The sequence below is a fragment of the Diceros bicornis genome, chromosome 16 (genome assembly GCF_020826845.1).
Source record: "Diceros bicornis minor isolate mBicDic1 chromosome 16, mDicBic1.mat.cur, whole genome shotgun sequence".
Taxonomy (NCBI): domain Eukaryota; kingdom Metazoa; phylum Chordata; class Mammalia; order Perissodactyla; family Rhinocerotidae; genus Diceros; species Diceros bicornis.
Genome location: NC_080755.1, coordinates 65,183,953 through 65,210,326, shown reverse-complemented (window position 1 = coordinate 65,210,326; position 26,374 = coordinate 65,183,953). Strand labels below are relative to the sequence as shown.

At 41.1% G+C, this 26,374-nt stretch overlaps 1 protein-coding gene across 6 annotated transcripts in view; it reads right to left on the bottom strand.

The window, feature by feature from the left end:
• Nucleotides 1-22,742, bottom strand: part of ZNF236 (zinc finger protein 236) — a 118,673-nt gene extending 95,931 nt beyond the window's left edge. For all 6 annotated transcript variants that reach the window (XM_058557320.1, XM_058557324.1, XM_058557321.1 and 3 more), the window contains exons 1-2: nucleotides 22,482-22,742; nucleotides 760-902 (exon numbers count right to left, since the gene is read on the bottom strand). In XM_058557320.1, the coding sequence (XP_058413303.1) occupies nucleotides 760-902; nucleotides 22,482-22,536 (198 nt within the window). In that variant the 5' untranslated portion in view covers nucleotides 22,537-22,742. The remainder of the gene's footprint in view (nucleotides 1-759; nucleotides 903-22,481) is intronic.
• Between the last annotated feature and the right edge of the window lie 3,632 nt (nucleotides 22,743-26,374).

The window sequence follows — 26,374 nt, the reverse complement described above, 5'->3', positions numbered from 1 at the left end:
ATTTTCACATTTTCAACTTGGGAGAATAATGCCAGTGGGTACTGGTGTTAGTATTATATTATTTTAGTTACTACATTATCATTCATGCTGAAAGCCAGAACTGGTCATATCCTGTTTCTAGAGAAGAGATCCCTGGTATTTTTCTGGTCTGAAATGGCTCACTAGCTGACATTCTCCAAACCTAGAGAAAAGTTGGCTACCACTTTTTCAATTGTAGTTGTTTTAACTGCCCCTTTCCATCTATCAGGCAGATCATTCCATTAAGACACTAAGATCCTTGACATATCCCACAAGGGGCGCTGCAAAAAGGGGTTCAAATCTCTATTTAAGATAGTGTTGCTCCTGCTGAAATATGATCTAAAATATCTCAAATACCATTTTAAAATGCAAGATCACTTAAGGGTAACACTCTCTGCTGGAGAAAAACACATCAAGATATACCAATTCTCTGCTCAGTCATATAGGAAATCGAAACTACTGAAAAAAGTCATATTTTAAGAGTATTTCTCTGTCCACTCATAAATAACTTCAATACACACATAGATTCACTACATAAGCTCTCACTTTCTCTCATTATCTAATAATGGCTAGGAATACAACTACAACTAAAAACAAAAGGTCAAAATATTCATATAATATAAAATGCTCTGCAATTTAGGAACCTAAATTATGAGAAAAATTTTTATTTTACATGTTGATTTTTACAATACCTCCAGTTTCAACGCTCACATTTCTGACATCCCTTTTGAAAATACATACCTTGTCATTTCGCTCGTGATCCCTCATGTGGCGTTGAAACTGGGACTCTTTTGGAAAAGATAGCAGACAGATTTCACATTTATGGAAGTTTGGAACTTGACAGGCATAATTAGTGTTCTCCGCATTCAATGTTAAAACTCCATCTATAAAATTGCATAAGTATAGACAATAAATACCAATTGTTATTCTCATCACACCAATAAAACTAAATTATTTGGTTATTGTTTAGAAACCAAATTATGTCAGAGATTTATGAGAGATTTTAGATGAAATTAATGATATCTTAAATTTTTTAAATGGACATGTTTTTAAGTTAGAAATGAGAAATGTTGAGATGACTGAGACAAAGGACAATAGAATTCTAAACACTTGTTAGTAGGATTTTTAGAAACCTGAAACTAAATTCCTGAAGCTTGATGCCTACGCAAAGACACGCAAAAGCTGTAATGTTTTTTAACCTTGCCTACCTGCTTAATATTGTTTCAAAGTCACTACAAATCGGGGAGGCATTTCACCTCTAAGCCACTTGGAGAGTTCATCAATAATCCACATTGCTGCTCAAATCACTCAGTAAACAAAACTCTAGTAGAAATATAAAAGCTAATTCACTAATTCAATCTACCTCTGAATGCAAAGCAGGATTAAGTCAAAAAGAAAAAAACTTTTGTTCTGTCATATAGCTATGGTTTAGGAAGATAAAGGATTGCAATGCTTTGGACAATCCTCAGGTTTCACGATGTGTGTCTATAAATCCATTTAGGTAAACAGCTATAAATTTAAAAGTACTTTCAAATAACAATAACTATGTAATAATCACAAAAATTTGTCAAGCATGTCATAAAATAAAGATGTCCCAAACCTCTACAATTCTTTAAAATAAGTAACTATACCTTAAGTCCTATAATCTGGGGACAAATATATAATACCTATTAACGATAGAAAGACTAGAAATATGTCCCATATGACTCTTTGTATCAAATTTGACCTCAAAATATTAGAATTTAGAAATTTGGAAGTAGAGTAGGGGTTAATTTTGGGACTCAAGTAAGCTCAAGAAACTCTTCTACTTCTCAAACACCCATGTGTTTAAACATAGGCATTCCAAATTTTCTACAGACCTGTAAAGCCCTCTTTTGAGAAAACAGCCTGCAGTTCCAACTTTGGCCAACAGCCCTCCTGGCCTACAGCAGAATCTGCGTTAAAACAAGAATTGCGAAATTCCAAAGGATGGGAGGTGGGGTGCAAACAGTGTAGGAGGTAGAGCAGAGACAGATGGAGAAAGCTAGCAACAGCTTCAAAAATTCGTCTGGCAGATCCTCGAATAAAGCAAATTCCAGTTTTGAGAAATACTAATGTCATTCAAAAAACTGCAACTTCATTCACAAACAAAATGGGTCTACTAAGGAAAAGATAAACAATTCTTATTCTATTTATTCTTAACTATATCCACATTCTATTCAAAGACCATACTTTCAAAATTTCGACACTAAACTAATAACAAAATGTTTTATGACTCCCCAAGTCCAAATGAAATGATTGTTGGGACCACATCAATTAGTATATTATTCCCTTTGGATAAGTTTGTACAATGGGAAGAAACAGTTTAGAGGTTAGGAATGTACAAATATCTGTTGAAAATTGTGTTTTAAGAACCCAGTAGCAAGTGTTCTAACTTAAAGGCTGAATACAGTAATGAAAGAGCTCCTAAACTTGATTTCTAAAATGCAAAATTAAAAAGCTATTTCAGGACATAGAATGAAACAATTTTCATAGCCTCTATGTTGAAACTACTTACTGTATTACCCAAAAATGAGAAGGAATTTAATTAACTGCAATTGACAGATAAAACCCTGAGAGACAAGAAACTATATATTTAAAACTGAAAAATGATGTCATTTTGCTTATGAACTAAAACTTTTCCAGAAAAGATTATGTTAATAAGCAAGACTTCTCTCCTTAACAAAGCTCAAAACATAATAAAATTACTTTTTCAGTAAGCCCTTTCCCCCAGTGATAATATAATATTAATTTGGTTCAAGACAAACTTGAAACAACAATAATTCAAATTAAACTGTAACTGGAGGGGGAAAAAAGAAAACATGTTTTACTTTCCATGTTGAGCATAATTTTAAAATCCACAGCATCTCTACACTTTCACTTTGCTTTAGGGGAACACACTTTGTAAACGTGGCTATTGCTCTTTGCACCGACAAAGTACGAAGCCTTTCTCCCAAGACTGGCGGGCCTCTATCATCCACACTTTGCTTTCTTCCTGCTCAGTCAGCCCTTTCTGGGCCCTTGCTTTCTTTCAGTGTCCTAGGCCTCAAAACAACCCTTTCGTCCACCACCTCTTCAAGTTCATTCAAATTTCTGTCCCCAGAGCATTTGTTGTTCAGAAAGAGGTCTATGAAATTAATGTATCCTTAGGATGGGCTTCAGGAGAGCCATGAACCCGGCGAAAAGTACATGCAAATACTATACATCTGTGCATATATCCATTGTTTGTGTTGGGGGGTGGGGGTGCGGTGTCTCCAAATACTATACATCTGTGCATATATCCATTGTTTGGGTTGGGGGGTGGGGGTGCGGTGTCTCCAAATACTATACATCTGTGCATATATCCATTGTTTGGGTTGGGGGGTGGGGGCACGGTGTCTCTGCAGCCACAGAGGCCATTGGATTTTTTTAAGAGGCTAGGGATCTAAGTAAGGTATGATCAAATGATTGGTGGCCTCTTAATGGTCAGCCCTCCTGAGGATAGCTGCATTTATAAGAGGCAGCTAGAACTTCACATGAGATTTTTGGCAATACATATTCCTAACGTCTCCCAAATCAGAATAGGTGTTCTCTGTAGCTCCCCTCTCCACACGTGCAAAGCACGCACAAAGGTACTGCATTTAGCAATGCTCAAATCTAAGAATTCACCCAGAATAATATTTTTCAGCTAGGTGTTTCTGCTCCCACCCACCCACCCAAAGGACAGGGGATGGACCACTGTAAGATTTCACAGGTGCAAGAGAGGCTCAGTAGGTAGAATTCCAGGCAGTTTTCCCAGATGGTCACCTTACACACAAAGACATGATCACCATTCTCTTTAACTGTTCACTTCCTTTTACCAAGAACTCAAATTCACTATCAAAATTAAAAACTGATTGCATGAAGATCAGAAATTGTTTGAGCAGCTTTGTTTTCCTTGACAAAAATTTGAAGACTAATTTCAAAATCAATTTAACTCTTTACATAGATTTTAAATAGTATACAATGATAGCTTCCTATCTACCACCCCAACTAAGCCTATCTCCGAGTTATGCAGATTAAATAAAATAATGCTTCCTGATGCATTATTTCCAGAGCCTACCCATAATTTAGAAGCACAGCCATCTCTTTAATGCTCATCCTTACTACTCAGGCCCTCCCCGTCATCCCATAACCATATTACTCCATGGCTAAATTCAGGCCTGGTTTGTAATGACTCGGGACTAGATGAGCTATCTTACAAATTGCTCTTCTCGGCCAGCCCCTTGGCTTAGCAGTTAAGTGCGCGCGCTCCGCTGCTGGCAGCCCGGGGTTCGCGTCCCGGGCGCACACCAACACACTGCTTCTCCGGCCATACTGAGGCCGCGTCCCACATACAGCAACTAGAAGGATGTGCAACTACAACATACAACTATCTACTGGGGCTTTGAGGGAAAAATAAATAAATAAATAAAATTACTAAAAACAAACAAAAAAATTGCTCTTCTCCCCAGACCAGGCTCAGCAAATCAGGCTAGTTAGCTAAATCTTAATGGCAAAAGTCTGTCCTCATCCCCAAGCTCAAGAACCTAAGTTGATCTCTTATACAAAATGCCTCTCTATGATATGACACCAAGTTCCAACAAAACCTATTGCATTTACAGCATTCCATGGATTTAACTGAAATTTGCATCTCCTGACTTCAACTCTCAAGCACTGTGCATTTAACAGCTTTCCATAAATCCTGATGAAGCATTTTTCATATTAAAATGAGAGATACATCAGTTTCAGCTTCTAAAGTAACTGAGCTAACCCCCAAACTTTTTATCTGCTTTTATTTTTAAATTTTGATTAAAAATCTTTCCAAAATAGAGCTGATCTCCCTATCCTCTGCTCTCAACAGGCACTAGCCTCATTCCCTTTTTCCATCATCCCCTACAATCCTCCAAGAACCTCTAAGCACATAACCATTTTGCTCCCAGTCTTTCATCCTCTGACACCATAATGCTCTCCGAAGTCACCAAATATGTCTTTGAGTCTGACAGTTCCCCCACTTCAAATTGGTACCACTTTGGCTAATCTCTACATTCTTTCTTCTCTTTTCTACTTGTTTCTTTTTTTTTTTTTTTTTGTGAGGAAGATCAGCCCTGACCCAACATCCATGCCAATCCTCCTCTCCTTGCCGAGGAAGACCGGCTCTGAGCCAACATCCACCGCCAATCCTCCTCCTCTTTTCCCCCCAAAGCCCCAGCAGATAGCTGCATGCCATAGTTGCACATCCTTCCAGTCACTCCACGTGGGATGCGGCCCCAGCATGCCCAGAGAAGCAGTGCGTGGGTGCGTGCCCGGGATCTGAACCTGGGCCGCCAGCAGCGGAGTGCGAGCACCCAACCGCCATGCCACGGGGCCGCCCCTCTACTTGCTTCTTACTCCTACCTTCTTTTCTCCCGTTTTCTACCGCTCCTCCCACATTTGTCAGCATTCAGGTTTAGCACAGCTGGACTTTTTCAGGTAAAACTCTGAAGGGTTTGGGCCCCTGAATCCTTCCTGCTTCATCACTTATCTCCAAAGCCTTACACAAAGCCAGGAACATAATGTGTGCCTAACACATTCGCTAAATATTTGGAGATGAGATAAAAGCTAATAACTTTTTTGGTTTCTTCCCAGTTGTGTGAAGCTCCAAAGACCAGTGTTTCTAATCTCTACTTTTAGCCTCATTGACTCATGCCCTCCACGTCAAAATTACCTAAATTAGATTTAATATTTTTCCAGCTTGTTATGTATCCACTAACTATTCTTATTTTATAAATATATACCTTAGCCATTTGGTTGTTACTAGGAGCTAGCTGAACTGTATGTACAGTATTTCCTTTGTAGAATCTCTCTCAGAAAACCAAATACTCTGACTGGGTTAGCAGCACCAGGCATAAGCACCTGCTCTCCTCCAGGAAGGAACATCTCTCAACTCAATAGTGCCTGCACCAAGGAGGTGGGCAGTATCAGGGAAGACTCTTGCACTTTTTGAATTTTACCTATCATCTGTTCAAATGTATTTACTATTAAGTAGATTCTCATTTGAAACAAATAGATTCTCATTTGAAACAAAACTATTCATCTGGAAAAGTAATCCTCAGAATGTATTCAATGGTAAAGTAGTATGTTCTAGAGGCAATCATTTCTTCAAAAAGGGAGGGAGGGGCAGAGACACACCATGAATTTGCTTGTATGTGCAGAAAATATCCCTGCAAAACTACAGAAAGAAATGATAGCACTGATTCCTGTACAAAATCTGACTGAGGAATAGGGCTGGGAAAGGGGACTTCCATATTTTTAAATTTTGAACCATTATAAAGTATTACCTACTCAAAAAGAATTAGATTAAAAAGTAAGAAATAAAATTTACTTGGAAGAAAAGGTGAGTCATACAGTTCACACCCTTGTTGTATAGCTAAGGAAACTGAGATCCCAAAGAAATTAAGCTACTTGGTCAAAGTCACACAATTAGCTGATGCCAGAACTAGGAGTAATTTTCAACTCACAATTCAAGGCTCTCTCCTAATTAATCATCCCTTCATGCCTCTTAAATTCATGGTCTCTGACATGAAACCCCAGTTTCTACCTTGTGCCTAATGTAAAAACAGCAGATGAACCAGAATTTTATCAACAGCATTTTATACCAATTGTAAGCCTAAGACTGTTTATGTTCTTTCAGTATAAAATATATTCAACTGAGAGCCAAGTACCCTAGTTGTCAAAAGCATGAGTAGTTTCAATGAGACAATCATAGTCCAAAGCATTGGTATTGGTATCATGATAAATGAAATATATCTGTGACAGAGTTAAAGATAAATACATGCCAGAAACTCATTAAATGGTCCCTAATAGGGTCAGGTCACTCACATTCTTACCACAATTATTTCCAGCAACAAGTTCACCTTTACCCAGGCGTGCTTTCATTTATTTTATTTTATTATTATTTTTTTGTGTGTGAGAAAGATCAGCCCTGAGCTAACATCCATGCCAATCCTCCTCTTTTTGCTGAGGAAGACTGGCCCTGGGCTAACATCTGTGCCTATCTTTCTCTACTTTTATATGGGACGCCGCCACAGCATGGCCTGACAAGTGGTGCCTCAGTGCGCACCCGGGATCTGAACCCGGGCTGCCAGCAGCGGAGCGTGCCCACTTAACCGCTAAGCCACGGGGCCGGCCCCCCAGGTGTGCTTTCAATGCCCATTTTGTCAGTATTTGTATTTGTGTGAAGTCTTCTTTTTATGCCTCATATTACTACATTTTCTCTCATTATTTTTAAAAGGATTATCTACCCTCTTTCAAATATTTGCTTTTATTACCTGTAAATTTTTATTTCTAAAGAAAGACTTTAAACTCAGGTAGATGTATATTTAGACATGACATACACATTATCCAAATTTAACAAGGCTACTGTATGTTAAAATTATAACAGAATAAAACCTCAAGTATCTATGGCCTCATCTTCTAGCTAAAATACAGAATTCTAGGCTCAAGGTCTGAAACTAACAGGGCCTTGTTGAGAATGATCCAGCAGTGTACTGCTAAGTATAATGCTTCCTTTGACAATGCAAAAAACTAATTTTCTATATATATAGCAGAATAATTTCTTGTTGTTCTGTTTGCTGCCATTATTCTGTTTTTCATCTCCACAGACATACAATTTATGTTAGCACTGCAACAATAAGCACGCACAGCTAAAGAGCGCTAGAGAATTGTGGACAGCCCAGCCCAAGATTCAGCCCCAATTTCCAATAAAATATGTATCCGAAGTAGATACTATTTTTAATGTATGTATCTTAAAAACTGGGTAATTTTTTAAGTTAAAATATGAGTTACAGGTCACAGACTAGAGAGACAGTGATGAATGCAGGACTGTGAGTCACAAGTCTTGAGAGTAGCCTCAGTCCTGCCCAGTGGTTAGTGAGGGTCTATGCAAACCAGATTATCACTGAGCTCCATTCTTCCCCCAAGGATGAGGATGATTTCCATCCTGCCTACTCACAAGGTTGTTGTGAAGATCCAAGTTACAGCAAATGTGCAACAAAAGATACCCACCAGGACTGCTAAAATCAAAGAGACAGACAAAACCAAGGACTGATGAGGATATGGAGCAACTGGAAATCTCACATACTGCTAGAAAGAGTGAAAATCGCTAGGACGACTCGAAAACTATTTGGCAGCATCAGCCAAAGCTGACCACATGCAAACCCTGTAACCCAGGTATATCCCCACATAAATGTGAACATATGTGCACCAGAAAGACATCTTTAAAATGTTCGCTGAAGCACTATTTTTAATAGCCAGCAACTAAAAACAACGCAAATGCCCTTCAACAATAGAATGGATAAATAAATTGGAGCAGTTCATGTAATGGAATACCATAAAACAATACAAATGAACAACCTACTGCTATATACAATAATGTAGTGAATCTCACATATTGATCAAAAGATGTCAGACGTCAGAAAACATTCCATATGACTTCATCTTATAAAGTTCAATAAAAGGGAAAAACTAATCTAGCTTGTTAGACATCAGGGATAGTGGTTAGTCTTATGAGGGCGGGTACTGATGGGACGGAGCACAATGAGAACTTGTAGGGTGCCACTAATGTCCCATTTCTTTCTTTTTTTTTTTTTTGTGAGGAAGATCTGCCCTGAGCTACCATCTGCCAATCCCCCTCTTTTTTTTTTTGCTGAGGAAGATTGGCCCTGGGGTAACATCCATGCCCATCTTCCTCCACTCTACATGGGACGCCGCCACAGCATGGCTTGCCAAGCGGAGCGTCGGTGCGCGCCTGGGATCCGAACCCGCGAACCCCAGGCCGCTGCAGCGGAGCACGCACACTTAACCGCTTGCGCCACTGGGCCCAAATGTCCCATTTCTTAACACGAGAAATTATGTGTGTGTGTGTGTGTGTGTGTGTGTGTGTGTGTATGGGTTATAATAATCATATATATGTTGTGTGTGGATATATATGATTATTATAACCCATATAATCTGGGTGCTGATTATATGAGAGAGTTGTGAAAAATCTCTGAGCTAAACATGATTTTTGCTCTTCACTGTTGTTCTGTATCAATATAAAGTTTACTTAAAAGAAAAGTGCTATAATATACAACTTTCTTTTGTATTCTCATCGTTTCCTCTAGATTGGGGTCAACTATGGCCCAGCCTTTTTGGTAAACAAAGTTTCACTGGAACACAGCCACACTCACTGGTTTATGTATTACCTAAGGCAGCTTATGGGCTACAGCATATCCAGGTAGTTACAGAGACCATATGACCCACAAAGCATAAACATTTACATCTGGCCCTTTACAGAAAAAGTTTGCCAACTCCTACCCTAGATAGCAAGACATGATTCTATACCAGCCAGCCATCACTATTGCAATCCCTGGAATTTCCATTACCTTTCATGCTCTACAGCACCACACTGAAGTCCTCGGAGTGACAAAGGAATTAAGGGTTTATATATACCATGTGTTATTCTCTACACTAAACAAGCTTTACTATTTACTTAAGCATAATCTCTTTATAAAGACGTTTGTCTTAGTCATGGGATAGAAAGATTCGATGCTCTCCTAAACAATAATCTTCAGAAAATTAATACGATAAAGGCAGTTGTCTATTTCACTCTTCTGCCTAATACCTGTATACTATGTAACTTTTTACCACTAAATGTTCTCTGTCAAGCATTTTCAAGTTGATAAATGCAATAATGAGCATTAAGGCCTTGGTTTGCTGCACGATGAGGAGCAATAATGTATTTCCTAAAAATGTGCAGTGTTTTCTAAGTAAGTCAAGTGTACCACCAGCAATTTGTGAGGTAATTTTAGGCAGCACAAGAATAACTTACAATTTTAATGGCTATGTATTTATTTCATTTTATTTATTTTTTTTGTGAGGAAGATCAGCCTGAGCTAACATCCATGCCAATCCTCCTCTTTTTGCTGAGGAAGACTAGCCCTGAGCTAACATCCACCACTTTATGTGGACGCCGCCACTGCATGGCCTGACAAGCGGTGAATGGGTGCACGCCTGGGATCGGAACCCAGGCCGCCAGCGTGGAGCGCACGCACTGAACAGCTGCGCCACGGGCCGGCCCTATATATTTATTTTAAAGTGTCTTACTTGTATAATGTAATGTATAATGTATACTTGCTACTAAGTATAAAGTATAACGTCAAAATAGTGAGGTACTGGCATAGGGACAGACATCTAGACCAATGGAATAGAACTGTGAGTCCAGAAATAAAACCCATACATCCATCGTCAATTCACGTTCAACAAGGGTGCCAAGACTATTCAATGGGAAAAGAACAGTCTCTTCAACAAATGGTTCTGGGACAAGTGGATATCCACATGTAAAGAATGAATGTGAACCCTCACCTCACACCATATACAAGTTAACTCAAAATGAATCCAAGACTTCAATTTAAGAACTAAAACTATAAAACTCTTAGAAGAAAACATAGGGAAAAAGCTTAATGACTATGAATTTGGCAATGGTTTATTAAATATGATACCAAAAGCACAAGCAACCAAAGAAAAAAATAAATTGGATTTCATCAAAATTTAAAACTTTGTGCATCAAAGGATGCTATCAAGAAAATGAAAAGACAAACTACAGGGGCCAGCCCCGTGGCTTAGCGGTTAAGTGCGTGCACTCCGCTACTGGCGGCAGGGTTCAGATCCCGGGCACGAACCGATGCACCAACGCACCGCTTCTCCGGCCATGTTGAGGCGGCATCCCACATACAGCAACTAGAAGGATGTGCAACTAGGACATGCAACTATCTACTGGGGCTTTGGGGGGGAAAAAAAAGGAGGAGGATTGGCAATAGATGTTAGCTCAGAGCTGGTCTTCCTCAGCAAAAAGAGAAGGATTGGCATGGATGTTAGCTCAGGGCTGATCTTCCTCACAAAAAATAAACAAACAAATAAATAAATAGTATTTTAAAAAAAAGACAAACTACAAAAAAGTAACAAATGGGACTAATCAGACTAAAAAGCTTCTGCAAGGCAAAGGAAACCACAAACAAAATGTAAAGACAACCCACCACCTGGGAGAAAATATTTGCAAATCATATATCCGACAAGGAGTTAATTTCCAAAATATATAAAGAACTCATACAACTCAACAACAAAAAAACAAACAACCCGATCAAAAAAACGGGCAGAGGATATGAACAGACATTTTTCCAAAGAAGACATACAGATGGCAAACAGACACATGAAAAGACATTCAACATCACTAATTCTTAGGGAAATGCAAATCAAAACTACAATGAGATATCACCTTACACCTGTCAGAATGGCTATAATCACCAAGACAAAAAACAACAAATGTTGGAGAGGATGTAGAGAAAAGGGAACCCTCGTGCACTGCTGGTGGGAATGCAAATTGGTGCAGTCACTATGGAAAACAGTATGGAGATTTCTTAAAATATTAAAAATAGAAATACCTTATGATCCAGCTATCCCACTACTGGGTATCTATCCAAAGAACTTGAAATCAATGATCCAAAGAGATTTATGCACCTCTGTGTTCACTGCAGCATTAGTCACAACAGCCAAGACGTGGAAGCAACCCAAGTGTCCATCAATTGATGAATGGATAAAAGAAGATGTGGTATATATATAAAATGGAATACTACTCAGTCATAAAAAAAGACAAAATAGTCCTATTTGCAACAACGTGGATGGTCCTTGAGGGTATGATGTTAAATGAAATAAGCCAGACAGAAAAAGACAAATACTTCATGATTTCACTCATATGTGGAAGACAAACAAATACATGGATAAAGAGAACAGATTAGTGGTTACCAGAGGGGAAGGGGGGGGCGTGAAAAGGGTAAAGGGACACATATGTACAGGGACAGACAAAAATTAGACTACTGGTGGTGAGCACAATGAAGTCTATTCAGAAATTCATAAATAATAATGTACACCCAAAATTACACAATGTTATAAACCGTTATGATCTCAATAAAATTACTGAAAAAAAAATGAAAAGACAAACTACAGAATGGAATAAAATATCTGCAAGTCATATAGCTGATGGGATCTAGTATCCAAAATATTTAAAGAATTCTTACAACAAAAAAAGCAAACAACCCAATTAAAAATGAGCAAAAGACTTGAATAGACATTTCTCCAAAGATATACAAACGGCCAACAAATACATGAAAAGATGCTCAATGTCATTAATAATTAGGGAAATATAAATCAAAACACAATGAGATACCATTTCACACCCACCAGGATAACCAAAATAAAAATAGTAACAGAAAATAACAAGTGTTGGTGAGGATGCAAAGAAATTGGAACCCACATCCATTGCTGGTGGGCAAGTAAAATGCCACAGCTGCTGTCAAAACAGTTTGGCAGTTTCTCAACAAGTTAATTACTATATGACCCAGCAATGCCACTCCTAGGTATACATCCAAAAGAACTGAAAACAGGTGTTCAAACAAAAACATGTACACAAATGTTCATAACAGCTTTATTCACAATAGCCAAAAAGTTGAAACAATGTAAATATCTATCAACAAATGAATGGATGAACAAACTGCGATATATCCATACAATGCAATACTATTCAGCTATAAAAAGGGATGTCATACTGATGCATGCTACAACATGGATGAACCTTGAAAACAGCACGCTGAGTGGAAGAAGCCAGGCACAAAAGGCCACATGTTGCCTGATTCCATTTACATGAAATATCCAGAATAGGCAAATCCAGAGACAGAAAACAGATTAGAAGTTGCCAGGGGCTGTGGGGAGCAGGGAACAGGAAGTGAATGATTTGTGGGTGCAGGGCTTCCATTTGGAGTTATGAAAACGTTCTGCAACTAGATAGTGGTGATGGCTGCAGAACTCTGTGAATGTACTTAATGCCAATGAATTATATACTTTTCAATGGTCACAATGGTAAATTTTATGTTATATGTATTTTACCACAATATATTGTCTTTGAGGTCTAAGAACTATATATAGTTAAAATACATGAAAACAATACTTACAAAAGACAGGGGGAGGGGGCAGCAAATAGAATTAAAGTGCTCTAACATCCTAGTATTTTCTGGGAAATGGTAAAAGTATTAATTTACATTAAATTGTAATATGTCAAGGATCATATCATATTCTCAAGGTAACCACTAAAAGAATAGTAAAAGAATGTATATGTAGCAGGCTAATGGGAGAGAGAACACCTTTTTAAAAATACTTTACTCAGCCAAAAGAAGGAAAGAAAGAAAAGGGAATACAAAATGGTGAATCAAGTAGAAAACAAACAGTGATATCAGATATAAACTCCAATATATCAAACACTGTCTAAAATGTAATTAGACTCAACAAGTTGATTAAAAGACAAAGATTATCAGGCTGTACTAAAAAGAAAAAGAAAAAGAAAAGCCAACTATAAGCTGCTTACAAGAGACACAACTTCCGTAAAAGAGTAGACAGACTGAAAATAGGACAGATAAAGAAATACCATTCAAACACTAATCAAAGCAGTGGTGGTAAAGCTGTACAGATATCAGAGGAGACTTTAAGGCAAAAGCCTTACTAGAGATAAAGCAAGATATTTCATAATGATAAAATCAGGAAGATATAGCATCTTTAAATTTGTATAGTTAGTAACATGGATTAGATAGAGATAAAGATTGACAGGACACAAGGAAAAATAGACAAATTCACGATCATAGCAGGAGACTTGAATACAGTTTTCTGAGTAATTAACAGAAAAAAACAGAGATACAACACACAGTCTTTTCAAGTGCACATAAAACATTTACCAAATATGATCATAAAACACAAACAAGCCTCAGCAAGTTTCAAATGATTAAAATAATTCAAGCTTTGTTCTCCAACAACAATTAAATTAAACTAGAAATCAATAAAGAAAGAAAGTAATTTAAAGAGTTCCAAATGTTTGGAAATGAAGCCACATCTTTTTGAGGAACTTATGAGTCAAAGTAGAAATCATGATAGAAATTAGAAAATATCTTATTTAACGGAGATAAAAATACACCTTATCAAAACTTTTAGGATATAGTTAAAACTGTGCTAGTAAATACAACCTTAATGCATACAACTGTAAATGCATACATTAAAAAATTAAAAAAGCTGAAAATTAATTATTAAAGTATCCATATCACAAAGTTAGAAAAAAAAACAGGAAATAAAACATAAAGTAGAAGGAAGGAAACAATAAAGAGAAGGAATTAATTGAATATAAAACAAACATCTATAAATTGAATTGAAAGCCAAAACTTGGTTCTTTGAAAAAATTAATAAAATTGATAAACCCTGGTAAGACTAAGAAAAGAAAAAGCACAATTTCCACTATCAGGAAAAAGAGGAAGACCATCACTAACTATAGCACTTACAGACATCAAAAATAAGTGAATAGTATGAAGAATTTGACGCTAATTTTAAATTTAGACAAATTTTTAGAAAAACAAAACTGACACAAGAAGAAACAGACAATTTGAGTTATCCTGTATCTATTAAAGAAATTGAATCTGTAACTTAAAAATTTCCCCCAAAGAAATCTCAAAATCCCTGATGACTTCAATTGGGAATTCTACCAAAGATTTAAGAACAACATAATGCCCATCTTAACTTACAGGTCAATGTGCTTCATAAACATAGATACAAAACTCATAAAGTATCTGCAAATCAAATCTAGATATATACAAAAAGGTCAACATCACAAGTTTGCTTTATTCCAAGGTGGTAAGTTTGGCTTAACATTAGAAAAAAATCAGCAAAATTCACCTCATTAACAGAATAAAAAAGAAAAATTACATATCACCACAATAAATGCAAAATAAACATGTGATAAAATTCAACACACATTCATGATTAAAAACACTTAGCACAGAAATGAAAACAAATTTATTGAATCTGATAAATAATATGTACCAAAACAAACAAAAAACAACCTACAACAAGCACCTTACTTAATAATACAAAATAACTGAATAATTCTGCTCTTGTAGTTGGGAACAAGTCAAAGATGTCTGTCATTCACTGCACTCCCTCATCATTAGAGTCCTAACCAGTCCAATGAGCAAGAAAAAAATGTAACAGAAGTGATAAGGACTGGAAATGAAGAAATAAATCTGTCAATATTAATAAATATGATCAAGTAGGAATCCAAAAGAATCTACACATAAAGTATTATAAATAATAAATGAATATGTAAAAGACACTGGAAACAAGATCAATTTTTAAAAATCGATTGTATTTCTATAAATTAGCAACATACAGAAACTGAATTTTTTTTTTTTTCCTCTGAGGAACGATGTTCGCCCTGAGCTAACATCCATTGCCAATCTTCCTCTTTTTGCTTGAGGAAGGTTCGCCCTGAGCTAAAATCTGTGCCAATCTTCTGCTATTTTGTATGTGGGCTGCTGCCATAGCAGGGCCACCGACAAGTGGTGTAGGTCCACACCCAGGAACTGAACATGGACCACTGAAGCGGAGCATGCCGAACTTAACCACTAGGCCACAGGGCTGGCCCCCCAGCAAGTTTTCTGATGAAAACTGACATGCTAATTCTAAATTCTATATGAAACTGAAAAGTACGAAAAATTATCAAGGTAATCATGAAAATGAAAATCAAAGTAGAGGACTTAGACTTACACTACCAGACACCAAAACTCAGAATAAAAGCAGAGTAAGACAGTATGAAACTGAGTAGCCAGAAACAAAAAACCCTTGGAAGAGAATTGAGTGCAGAAATAATTCTTCATCTATACACCAGAAATCATTCTTCACCTGATTTACAACAAAGGGGATACTGCAGTACAACAAAGAAAAGATGATCTTTTCAATAGAGGATGGTCTAATTCAACAGGATTAACTGGATAACCACACGTAAAAAAAAATCCTGACCTTGCCATCATAAACAAAAATCAATTTCAGATGGAATGTCAATCTAAAGGTGAGAAGTAAAACAATAAAGCTTTTAGTTGAAAACATAGGAAAATGTCTTCACGTCCTTACAATTGTCAAAAATTCCTTAAACAGGTCCCAAAAGTATTAAGCATAAAGCAAAGTACTGATAAATCAGGCAACATTAAGATTATGAACTTCTTTCATCAAAAGATATCCTTAAAAGAGCGAATAAGAAATCCTTAAAAGAACTCATATACAGTACATATATAGAACTCCTATAAATCAATAATAAAAAAGCCATACAACTCTTCACCAAACACATACAGATGGCAAATAAGCATATGAAAGGATGCTCAACATCCTATGTCATAAAGGAAATGCAAATTAAACCAATGAGATACCCACTCACATCTATTAGAATGTCTAAAATCCAAAAAAATCAATAATACCAAATACTGGATGTAGAGCAACAGGAACTCTCATTCATTGCTAGTGAGAATGCAAAACGGTACAGTCACTTTGGAAGTTGGGCAATTTCTTACAAAGCTAAACAGTCTTACCACACAATCCAGCAATCATGTTCCTCACTATTTACCCAAATGAGTTAAAAACGTATGTCCATTCAAAAACCTGCACATGAATGTTTATAGCAACTGTATGCATAATCACCAAAAACTGAAAGCAACCAAGATGTCCTTCAAAATGTAAATACATAAATAAACTGTGATAAACTGTGATCCATACAGTGGAATATTATTGAGCAATAAAAAGAAATGAGCTATCAAGTCATGAAATGACATGGAGGAATCTTAACTACATATTGTTTAATAAAAGAAGACAATCTGAAAAGGCTACAGATTATATGATGCAAACTATATGACATTCTGGAGCAGGCAAAACTATGGAGACTGTGAACTCTAATGTGAACTATGGACTTCAGTTAATAATGTATCAGAATTGCTTCATTAATTGTCACAAATGCACCACACTAATACAAGATGTTAAGAACAGAGGAGACTGTGAGTGGGGACACAAGGGGTATACAGGAACTTAGTACTATCTGCTCAATTTTGTGTAAGCCTAACACTACCCTAAAAAATAAAGTCTATTAACAACAACAACAAAAATTTCAACCCAGTAGAAAAATAGGAAAAGACTTTAACAAGAGCTTCACAAAAGAGAACAAATGGCTAATAAACATAAAAACCTTATTCGCACAGAACTGCAAATTAACAATCAAAATGAGGTAACACTGCACATACCAGAATGGCTACAATATTAAAAGGTCAGACAATGCTGAGTGCTGCTGAGACTACAGAGCAAACTGAACTCTCATGTACTACTGGTAGGAGAGTAAATTGGTACAATTAACTCTAGAATACTGTGGGGCAGTGTCCACTATGATCCAGAAATGCACAAAAGTTCATACACCACTTACTTGTAATAGCCGAAAAGTGGAAATAACCCAAATATCTACAGTAGAAAGCATAAATTAAATGACAGTATGTTTGTATAATAGAGTACTATACAACTATGAAAATCAACACATTTCTGCTATACAACAGGGATGACCTCATAAAAACAAATATTGAATGAAGCCAGAAACAAAAGGGTACATACTATGAATTCAACTTAGTTCAAGAACAGGTAAAACTGATCTATGGTATCAGAAGAGGATAGTGGTGGGGGAGGGGGAAGGCAGCAGGCAGTAGAAACTGGGAGGGAACAACAGGAACTTTTAAGGTACTGCTAATGTTCTAGGTGCTGGTTACATATGAAAACTCACGAAGCTTTTCACTTAAAATCTGTGCACTTTTCTATATAGATATTCTATTCAATTAAAATAATTACTCAAATACAATAATAAAGAGATTTGGAAAAAATACATTTCTGGTTGCTCTTAAAAAATCATAAGCTACGGCAATAATTAAACGGACAAAAGAGCTCTGCAATTCTCCACACTCCCCAGAGCTAGCTATTAACTGCTATTACCTGTTACCTTCAACTGCTTCACTAGTTTGCATTACCTGTGTGCCCCACAGACAACTGAGTTTCTCACTTCTGTATTAAGAGCACACAGTCTGTTCATGCAGTTTATAGGATTACATAAATTCATTTTAATACATGAAAAGCAACAGTTTTCAACTCTGCTCAGAGAAATTTTTGGGGAAGGCACCTCAGAGGTGGAGGCTGTCGCTGAATCCCTCGCCCCCCTCCCTTCAACCAGAACAGCTTTGCTGTGGGCCAGTGGTTCTCAGCCTTGACCACACAGTGAAATCACCTGGGAGCTTGAGAAGCGGTGATGCCTGGGTGCCACCTCAGAGGCTCCCAGGTAATTAGGGTCAGGCAAGGCCTTGTCACCAGGATCTTTAAAAGCTCCCCGGTGGGTTCCACAATGAGCTGCCAAGGGTGAAAACTATCACTGGAGGCCTTGCTGTAGTATTTCACCCACAGGAGTTCTACAATTAAAAAGTAGTTTGAAAAACACTGCTAATTCTTTGAGCACAGAGACATTGTCTTCGTATACAGAGACAATGTGAAGACCATGATAAATAATAAGCATTATCAAAAACTGCTGAATTGACTTTATCTAATGAAGAATTATGGCTTAGTATGGTTTTCCCAGGCTAGTTTCGTGTCGAAGCACGAGATTTTTGAACCCATGTTAACACACTACTTGATTCTAGGATCATAAAACCTTAAGATTTTGTGTTATCTAATCACACTTTCCTCAAAATATTAAATAGTCCAAGTTTCTGCCCACCTAAAAAGTTCAATTATGGATTTCATTATGAAGAAATCTTTTCACCTCTGCATACCTGATATTGTTAGGAAATTATTTTAGCAGAATCTGTCTCCCCTTAATTATTACCCACCAACAGTATCTAGTTTTGCCCACTGAAGCAGATGAGTCACCCTAAAAACTGAGAGGACATTTCCTGCTGCCTTGTGAAAAGTTAAAGTTCAACCACTTTTAGCTTATCCTAGTAGGCTCCTCCCCTTGGAGGGAAGAGTACAGAGTTCTTGAATTCACCCAAGAAAATCTAAAATGGCCCCAACAGATAATCTGAGCAAGAAAGCACTTGTTCATTCATCTGGCTCAAGGTTTACCTGTTTCAGGTCTCTGAAAGGAAGTATTACAAATATTCCTCCAATAGAAAACGGAAACCTAGCAGGAGGCCAAGTGCAGGTACAAGCTAGGGAGAAAAATTTTGCACCATTCTATTGGAAAAAACAGATGGGGTCCACGTAAGATCCCCAAATGTGGCTTCCCTCAAGGTCATACTGCTTACTGAAAATAAACTAACATAACTATGTAAGGAAAAACACCTCTCTCACTCATCTTTCTATCCCAGGATACTGCCAGGCACAAGGCAAGTGCCCAGTAAATGCTGCCCCATCAACTTCTTTACTCAGGTCCTAAGCTAACTGATGATCACTTGGAGAAATGTTTCCGAACAGGCCTACTCCTAATCATTTCTTGAGGTTTCAGTTTTGACATCATTTTCACTGGAAAGCCTAGAATTCCAGTGCCCCTTATCTGCTGCCATAAAGTGTTCCTGCCATCACAGGACATGCACTGTCCTGAAGAGCCAAGGCAGAGACCATGTCTCTCTATCGCTGAATTTCGTATCCTCAGCCCTCAGCACAGAGCCCACCTATCAAAGGAAGTGCTTTAACATATTTGTTGAATAAATGAATTAACCTATATGCAGAGCTTTATATTTATCAAGGCAGAATAAAATGCACACTTTGGACTCAAATGTAGATTCAAATCCCAACTCTGCCACTTACTAGCTGGGTGGACCTTCCAAATCACTTATCCTCTCTGAGCCTCGCTTCCCCTATCTGTAAAAATCTCCATCTACCTTCCAGGTTTTTCTTAGGAATAAAATTCATAATGAGTTGACACAGAAAACATAATTTCAGATTATGAGAAACATCATTAAGAAAGGAAACTGATAGAGCAACAGTCTTCAAACGTTTTGGTCTCAGGGTCCCTTTTCATTCCTAAATATTATTGAAGACTCCAAAGATCTTAAGTTTATATAGGTTATATCTATTGATACTTGCCCTATTAGAAATTAAAGCTGAGCAATTTTTAAAATATTTATTCATTTAAAAGTAAACCTATTACATGTTAACATAAATACATATTCTTATGAAAAATATATTCTCCAAAAAAATACTAAGAGTTTTCATTTTTACAAGTCTTTTTAATGTCTGACTTAATATAAAACAGGTGGATCCCCATAGCTGCTTCTGCATTTTCTGTTGCAATATGCTGTTTCTGAGTGAAACACATGAAAATAACGCAGCTCCCAGAATTTGGTGCCATCACCACCTTGATTCGTGCTGGAACATCAGCAGTTTTACCTCTAATTGCTTTTGTATGATTAGTGCAAATGTTAACCAAGTGAAAAAGCCCAATAGTTTTAGTATCACTATGACAGTATTTACCTTGCAGACCCTGAAAGTGTCTCCAGGAACTCCGAGGGGTCCACAAACCACACTTGGAGAACCACTGTGGCGGAGAACCACTGGAGTAGCGGGGAAAAGTTACTTTTGGACGGGTTTGAGGAAGGCCTCTCTCAGGAAGCTGGCGCGCTGAAATCTACAGAACGAGCGAGAGGAGATGGATTCTCCTCCTGAATAGAGAGCAGGGAATAGCAACAAATGCGGCATCATCAGGGAACACCAAGGACTGAAGGCTAGACCAGGGCTGGAGGGAAATGAGAGCCAGGCAAAGGCGAGCTCAGCTAGCGCCGTGTGAGTGAGGCTTTTACGTAGGGATGAAGCCACTGAAGAGCTTTCATCAGGGTGTGGCCTGGGATTTACGTTTTAGAGAGAGCCTTCAGGCTGCCGGGCGATGGATTTCTAGGACGCAACTAGCAGAGACCAGCCAGAAAGCGCCTCCAGAAGGCCACCTGAGAGGCGATATGGTGGCTGGGCCAGGTGTTGACAGGGGATGGAAACAGTAGGCAGGGCCAACGGAGAATACCTTTCTGAGGTAGACGTTACAAGACTTAGTTATGAAATGTCTTAGGGAATAAAGGAAAGAGAATTATTCTTAAGTTTGGGGCTTGACAAACCAAATGAACAGTGAGGCCACTGGGTAAGATGGGAAAGCCTGGCGAAGCGCGGGCGCCCTGCCTGCGTCGATGCAAACTCCACCTTCTTCCCCTGCCTTAAGCCTTCTTCCCGGGGAGTGAGTCACCGCACCTCTCATTGTTCTGCCAGAAGGCACGTCGACAAAAACACAGATAAGCACTGAACAAAACACGGCCAAGGTAAGTGCCAGAGGCCCTGAGGACCTCCTTCCAGACACCGTCGGCCGCAAATCAAAATGCTGCGGTTACTGTCCGACGACAGACGCTCTCCAGGCAGCATTTCCAGGCTCCCCATGGAGCGCGTCCACTCTTGCTCAATTCATCCGCCCTGTCACAGGTGTCATCACACGCCCTGATTCGCACGTGTGCTGACTTGCTCAACCACAGGAACGGGAACAACGTCTAGTGGGGCACGTCCTGGGAGCAGCTTTAGGCTGAGTCCTAGCCTTCCCCTCTTTCTTCCGAAACGCTTCAGACGGCAGGAGTCACGTGGCGGTCCGCGGCGTCCCCAAACGACCCTTTTCTGTGCGGAACACCAGTGCGCGGGCCGGGCCCGGTCTGCACCTTTGTTCTTCAGGGCGCAGCCCTGGGGGAGCCGGCCTCCTCGTCCTCAGGCGAGGGTCAGCCCGAGCCCCGGCTGCGCGAGCAGCCGCACACACACGGAACCTAGACGTCGCCCAGCGGCTCCTCCGCAGACCCGGCACGGGTCTCCGCGCTCAGGGGCACTCGAGACCTTCCCGGCACCGCAGCCGCCGCCGGGCACGGCTCGGGCGGCCTCCTCCTCGACGGGCTCCAGTCCCCGCGCCCGAGCGCCCCCGGCCGCCATCCCGTCAGCCAGCCCCGCCCCGGGGCCAGCCAGCCGCACGCCGGGGCGCGGGCGGGCGGGCGGACGCCCAGGGCGGGCCCGGCGACACACGCCTTCCAGTCAGCCCGGGCGGCCCCGCCATCCCTCGGGGACGAGGGGGAGGGCGCCTTCTCCTCAGAAGGCCTCCCACAGCCGGAGCGCGGCGGGGACGGCGGCGGCCGGGCGCGGAGGCGGGCGGGGGGACGGGGAGGACGGGCGAAGAGCAGCGGGAGGGGGAGGACGGCGAGGAGGGGAGGGGGAGGGCGGAGGGAGGGAGGCGGCGGCGCGCACCTCGCCCCCGGCCCCGCCGCCGCCCGCCCGGCCCAGGAAAGTAGGCCCAGCCGGCGGAGGGGCCGGCCGCGCCGCGCCGGTATCATTCCGCCCGCGCCCTGCGGCCCGGCAGTCGGGCGGCGGCGTGGCGGCGGCGGCGGGCGCGGCGGTGGCCCCCTGCCCCCTGGCCCTGGCCCCCGGCCCCGGCCCCGCTCCGCCGCCCCCGGCCCGGCCGCTCCCGGCGCCCCCCGCGCCGCATCCGGGGACTATATCGCGCGGAGCGGCACAGCGCGGACGGTGGGGCCGGGGCCGCTTACCGGTGTCGCCGCGCGCCTTGCTCTCCTTGGGCTTCGGGGGGCGGCCCCGCGGCATCGTCGGCGGCGGCGGCGGACCACCCCTCGGCCGCACACACACTCACACACATACACTCGGCGGAGCGCGCACGCGCGGGGACCAGCCGCGGGGGCGCGGCGCGCGCCCGGCCGAGCGGCGGAGGCGGGCGGAGCGGCCTGGGCGGGCGAGCCGCCGAGCCCCGGCCGAGCTCCCGCGGACCTCACTGGGGGAAGGTGCCCGAGCGAGCGGACGGGAGAGCTAAAACCGCGCCGACTTCGGCGGGTTCCATGGCCCGGCGGGCCGCGTTAGGGGCGTTGGGCGCGGGCGCGCGGTGGGGGCGGGGAGCGACGCCGTGCGCATGCGCGCTCCGCCATTCGGGCCTGGTGCGGACCGAGGGCGAGCTGGCCGGGGTCACCTGGCGGTCCGGGCCTCCCGATGCTGGCCTGAGGGGAGCGGGTGGGCCGCGGTCACCCGGCCGTCCGGGCCTCCCCAGTGCGGCCTGAGGGCCTGAAGAGGAGCGGACGGGCCCCGGTCAGCCGGCGGTCAGGGCCTCCCAGTGTGTGTCCCCCGAAGTGAGCGAGCTGGGCCGCTGTCGGGAAGTTAAGAGGAAAGGCGCCCATGTAGCAGGCGGGGTGGTGAGAGAGGGCTCCCAGGCGGAGGCGGCAGGGTGACGGGAAGAAACCGAGGGTCCCTGTGGGCCGGGGCTCCGTGTGCGTTCAGTGTGCTGAGATAGGTTCACTTGACTCGGGGGACACCCCGCGCGTGTCGTTTTCCCTCGGATGTCGGGAAGGCCTCGGAGCGTCCCTGCGCGGACTGGAGTGGCGAAGAGCCCGGGCACCTGAGGCTATCCGGAAGTCATGCATGTGCCATCGTGTGATGTGAGACGTTAAAACGGAGGAGTTCGGATGTGCTGGTCTGTGTGTTGGCCGCACTGTCTTCCACGGGGTTCCACACGGTAACGCGACAGCGACGCGTTAGGGGAGGCTATTACCAAAGGAGTGAACATTTGCTCAAGTGAGCCAAAAGGAGGTAGTCTGACGTCGTCTGAGTCTCCTCAGGAAAATCGGTTCCAAGCGACGAATAACCATCACCGACCACATGCAGGGCGTAGTCCGTCCGGCCCCCCAAAGAAGTTGGAACCATGGGGCAAGAAAGAAAACGAATCGGAGTATTGTAATAGAAGTTTAAAAAATCCACAGAGAACGTGAAGGACAGAGTTAATTACCGTTAGAAAATAAATAGGAGAGACCCTCTTTTACCTCTTAGTGAATGGTTGCATTCTAACAGGGATGGTAAGAAGGGGCTTTCCAGGTAGGGGGGACAGGGTAAAGAAGGAGAAAAACAAAATTAACAGTCTTTTTATCTATCAGGTGTTTTATATATGTTCACTTATGTTTGCATAGATTCATCCAATTCCTGAAAAAAAGTAGGCAGATGATCATATTTAAAAAGAAACGAGCTCAGAGGGGTTATGTAACCTCTGACATCAGTCAGCCAGTGAATGGCAAATGGTATTTAATAATTATTCTATTAACATCTGTATAACTGCTTAGGTTTTAGTGCTTTACATAAAATATTTCTAATCCTTACAAGAATCCTACAAGGTACCATTTTACAGATGATGGTACTGAGGGTCAGAGGGGTTAAGCAATTGGCTTAAGGCTACATAGCCTGTAAGAAAATCCAGGACTCAAACCAAATCTGGTTACCTGTTAATCTCCTGCACCTAGTTTCATCAAAGCAGAAATCTACATAATTTTAGAAAAATATGATAGTATTTCATATGCATATTAGGACTAGAGGAGGATATAAGGTTGAGAAAATAGGTTGGAGGCAGATCATAAGAATCCTTGGCCATTTATAAATCAATCTGGATGATGGTGATGTGTATATAAATGTATACCCTATTTTGTTCTGAAAAGAACTTGAAGTAATTTATATCACAGTAGAATAAATAGATGAGGAAATCAGGATGAAGGAAAAAAAGTCAAAGAGAGTAAGTACCTAAACTAATAAAGTCCTATGTAGTTGTGAAAGGCAAAGGGTTCTTAGCCCAAGTAAAGAAGTAGCACGATTAGTTACAAGAGTCTCACTCAACCATACACAAGGGCCATATCCCTATTACTGTATCCCTATGTAGTTTCACGGGATTCTTTTTTTTTTTTACCATGCGTACATGCATACACATAATATAATCTGCAAACAGAGACAGTTTTACTTCTGATTTGGATGCCTTTTATTTCTTTTTCTTGCCTTATTCCTCTGGCAGGGACTTCTAGTGCCATGTTGAATAGGAGTGGTGAGAGTGGGCACGCTTGTCCCCTTCCTGATCTTAGTGAGAAAGCTTTGAACATTTCATCATTGAGTATGATGTTAGCTATGGGTTTCTCATATACAGCCTGTATTATTATGTTGAGATACATTCTTGGTATACCCAATTTGTTGAGAGTTTTTGTCATGAAAGGGTGTCGAATTTTGGCAAATGCTTTTTCTGCATCTATTGAAATGAACATATGATTTCTATCTTTCATTCTATTAATGTGGTGTCTCAATTTATTGATTTGCATTGCTTTCCAGGGATAAATTCCACTTGATCATGGTGTATAATCCTTTTAATATGCTGTTGAGTTCAGTTTGCTAGTATTTTTTTTTTTTTTTTTTTTTTTAATTTGTGAGGAGATCAGCCCTGAGCTAACATCCGCCAATCCTCCTCTTTTTTTGCTGAGGAAGAAGGCCCTGGGCTAACATCGGTGCCTATCTTCCTCCACTTTATATGGGACGCTGCCACAGCATGGCTTACCAAGCAGTGCGTCGGTGCGCGCCCGGGATCCGAACCAGCGAACCCCGGGCCGCCGCAGCGGAGCGCGCGCACTTAACCACTTGCGCCACCGGGCCGGCCCCAGTTTGCTAGTATTTTGTTGAAAATTTTTGCATAGTTATTTATTAGGGACATTGGACTATAATTTTCTTGTAGTGTCTTTATTTCGCTTCAGTATCAGGGTAATTCTGACCTCATAAAATGAGTTTGGGAGTGTTCCCCCTCTTCAATTTCTGGAAGAGTGTGAAAAGGATTGGTGTTAATTCTTCTTCAAATGTTTGGCAGAATTCACTGGTGAAACCATCTGATCCTGGACTTTTCTTTGATGGGAAGTTTTTGATTGCTATCTCAGTCTCCTTACTCATTATTGATCAGTTCAAATGTTTCATTTTTTCATGATTCCGTCTTGGTAGGTTATATGTAGGTTGGTTTTCTAGACTCATCCTCCTGGATGTCTCAGAGGACCCCACAGAGGGCTGCTCTTCTCTTCCTTTCCCATTTTAAATTGATAACTATATCAGACATAAAAAAGGGGACATAAAACATACGCTCCCCAGAAGCACCACACAGGGCACAGCTAGAGAACAGGGCTAACACCCTGGAAGTCCCATGTGTGCTCCTCCCTGAGGATGTCCTTCCTCCTACCTGGATGGCCCGCCTGGTGGACCTAGAGATGCTCTCCCTTACGTATTCCTCCCTGAGGACATCCTCCTCCAGGAGGTACCTGCTTTCCTGATACTATGATAAGCATCCCCTTGCCTTTATGATTGTACAGTCTATTTAGATGTCTTTAAATAGATGAAGTATTGATCAGTTGGTCAAGCTTTTGAACTTTTTCTTCAAGTTCTTCCAAATTCTTCTGCGTCTAGCTTCTTTGTTCAATATTGTGCTTGTGAGCACATCATTGATGCTGATGCATAATAGCTGTAGTTCATTTATTTTCACTGTTGTATAGTATTGTAAGACTATGCCATAGTTTATTCATTCAATCCATTGTTGATGGACTTTTGGGTTATGTCGAGGGTTTTTTGGTTTGGTTTGGTTTTTAATGAACATGCT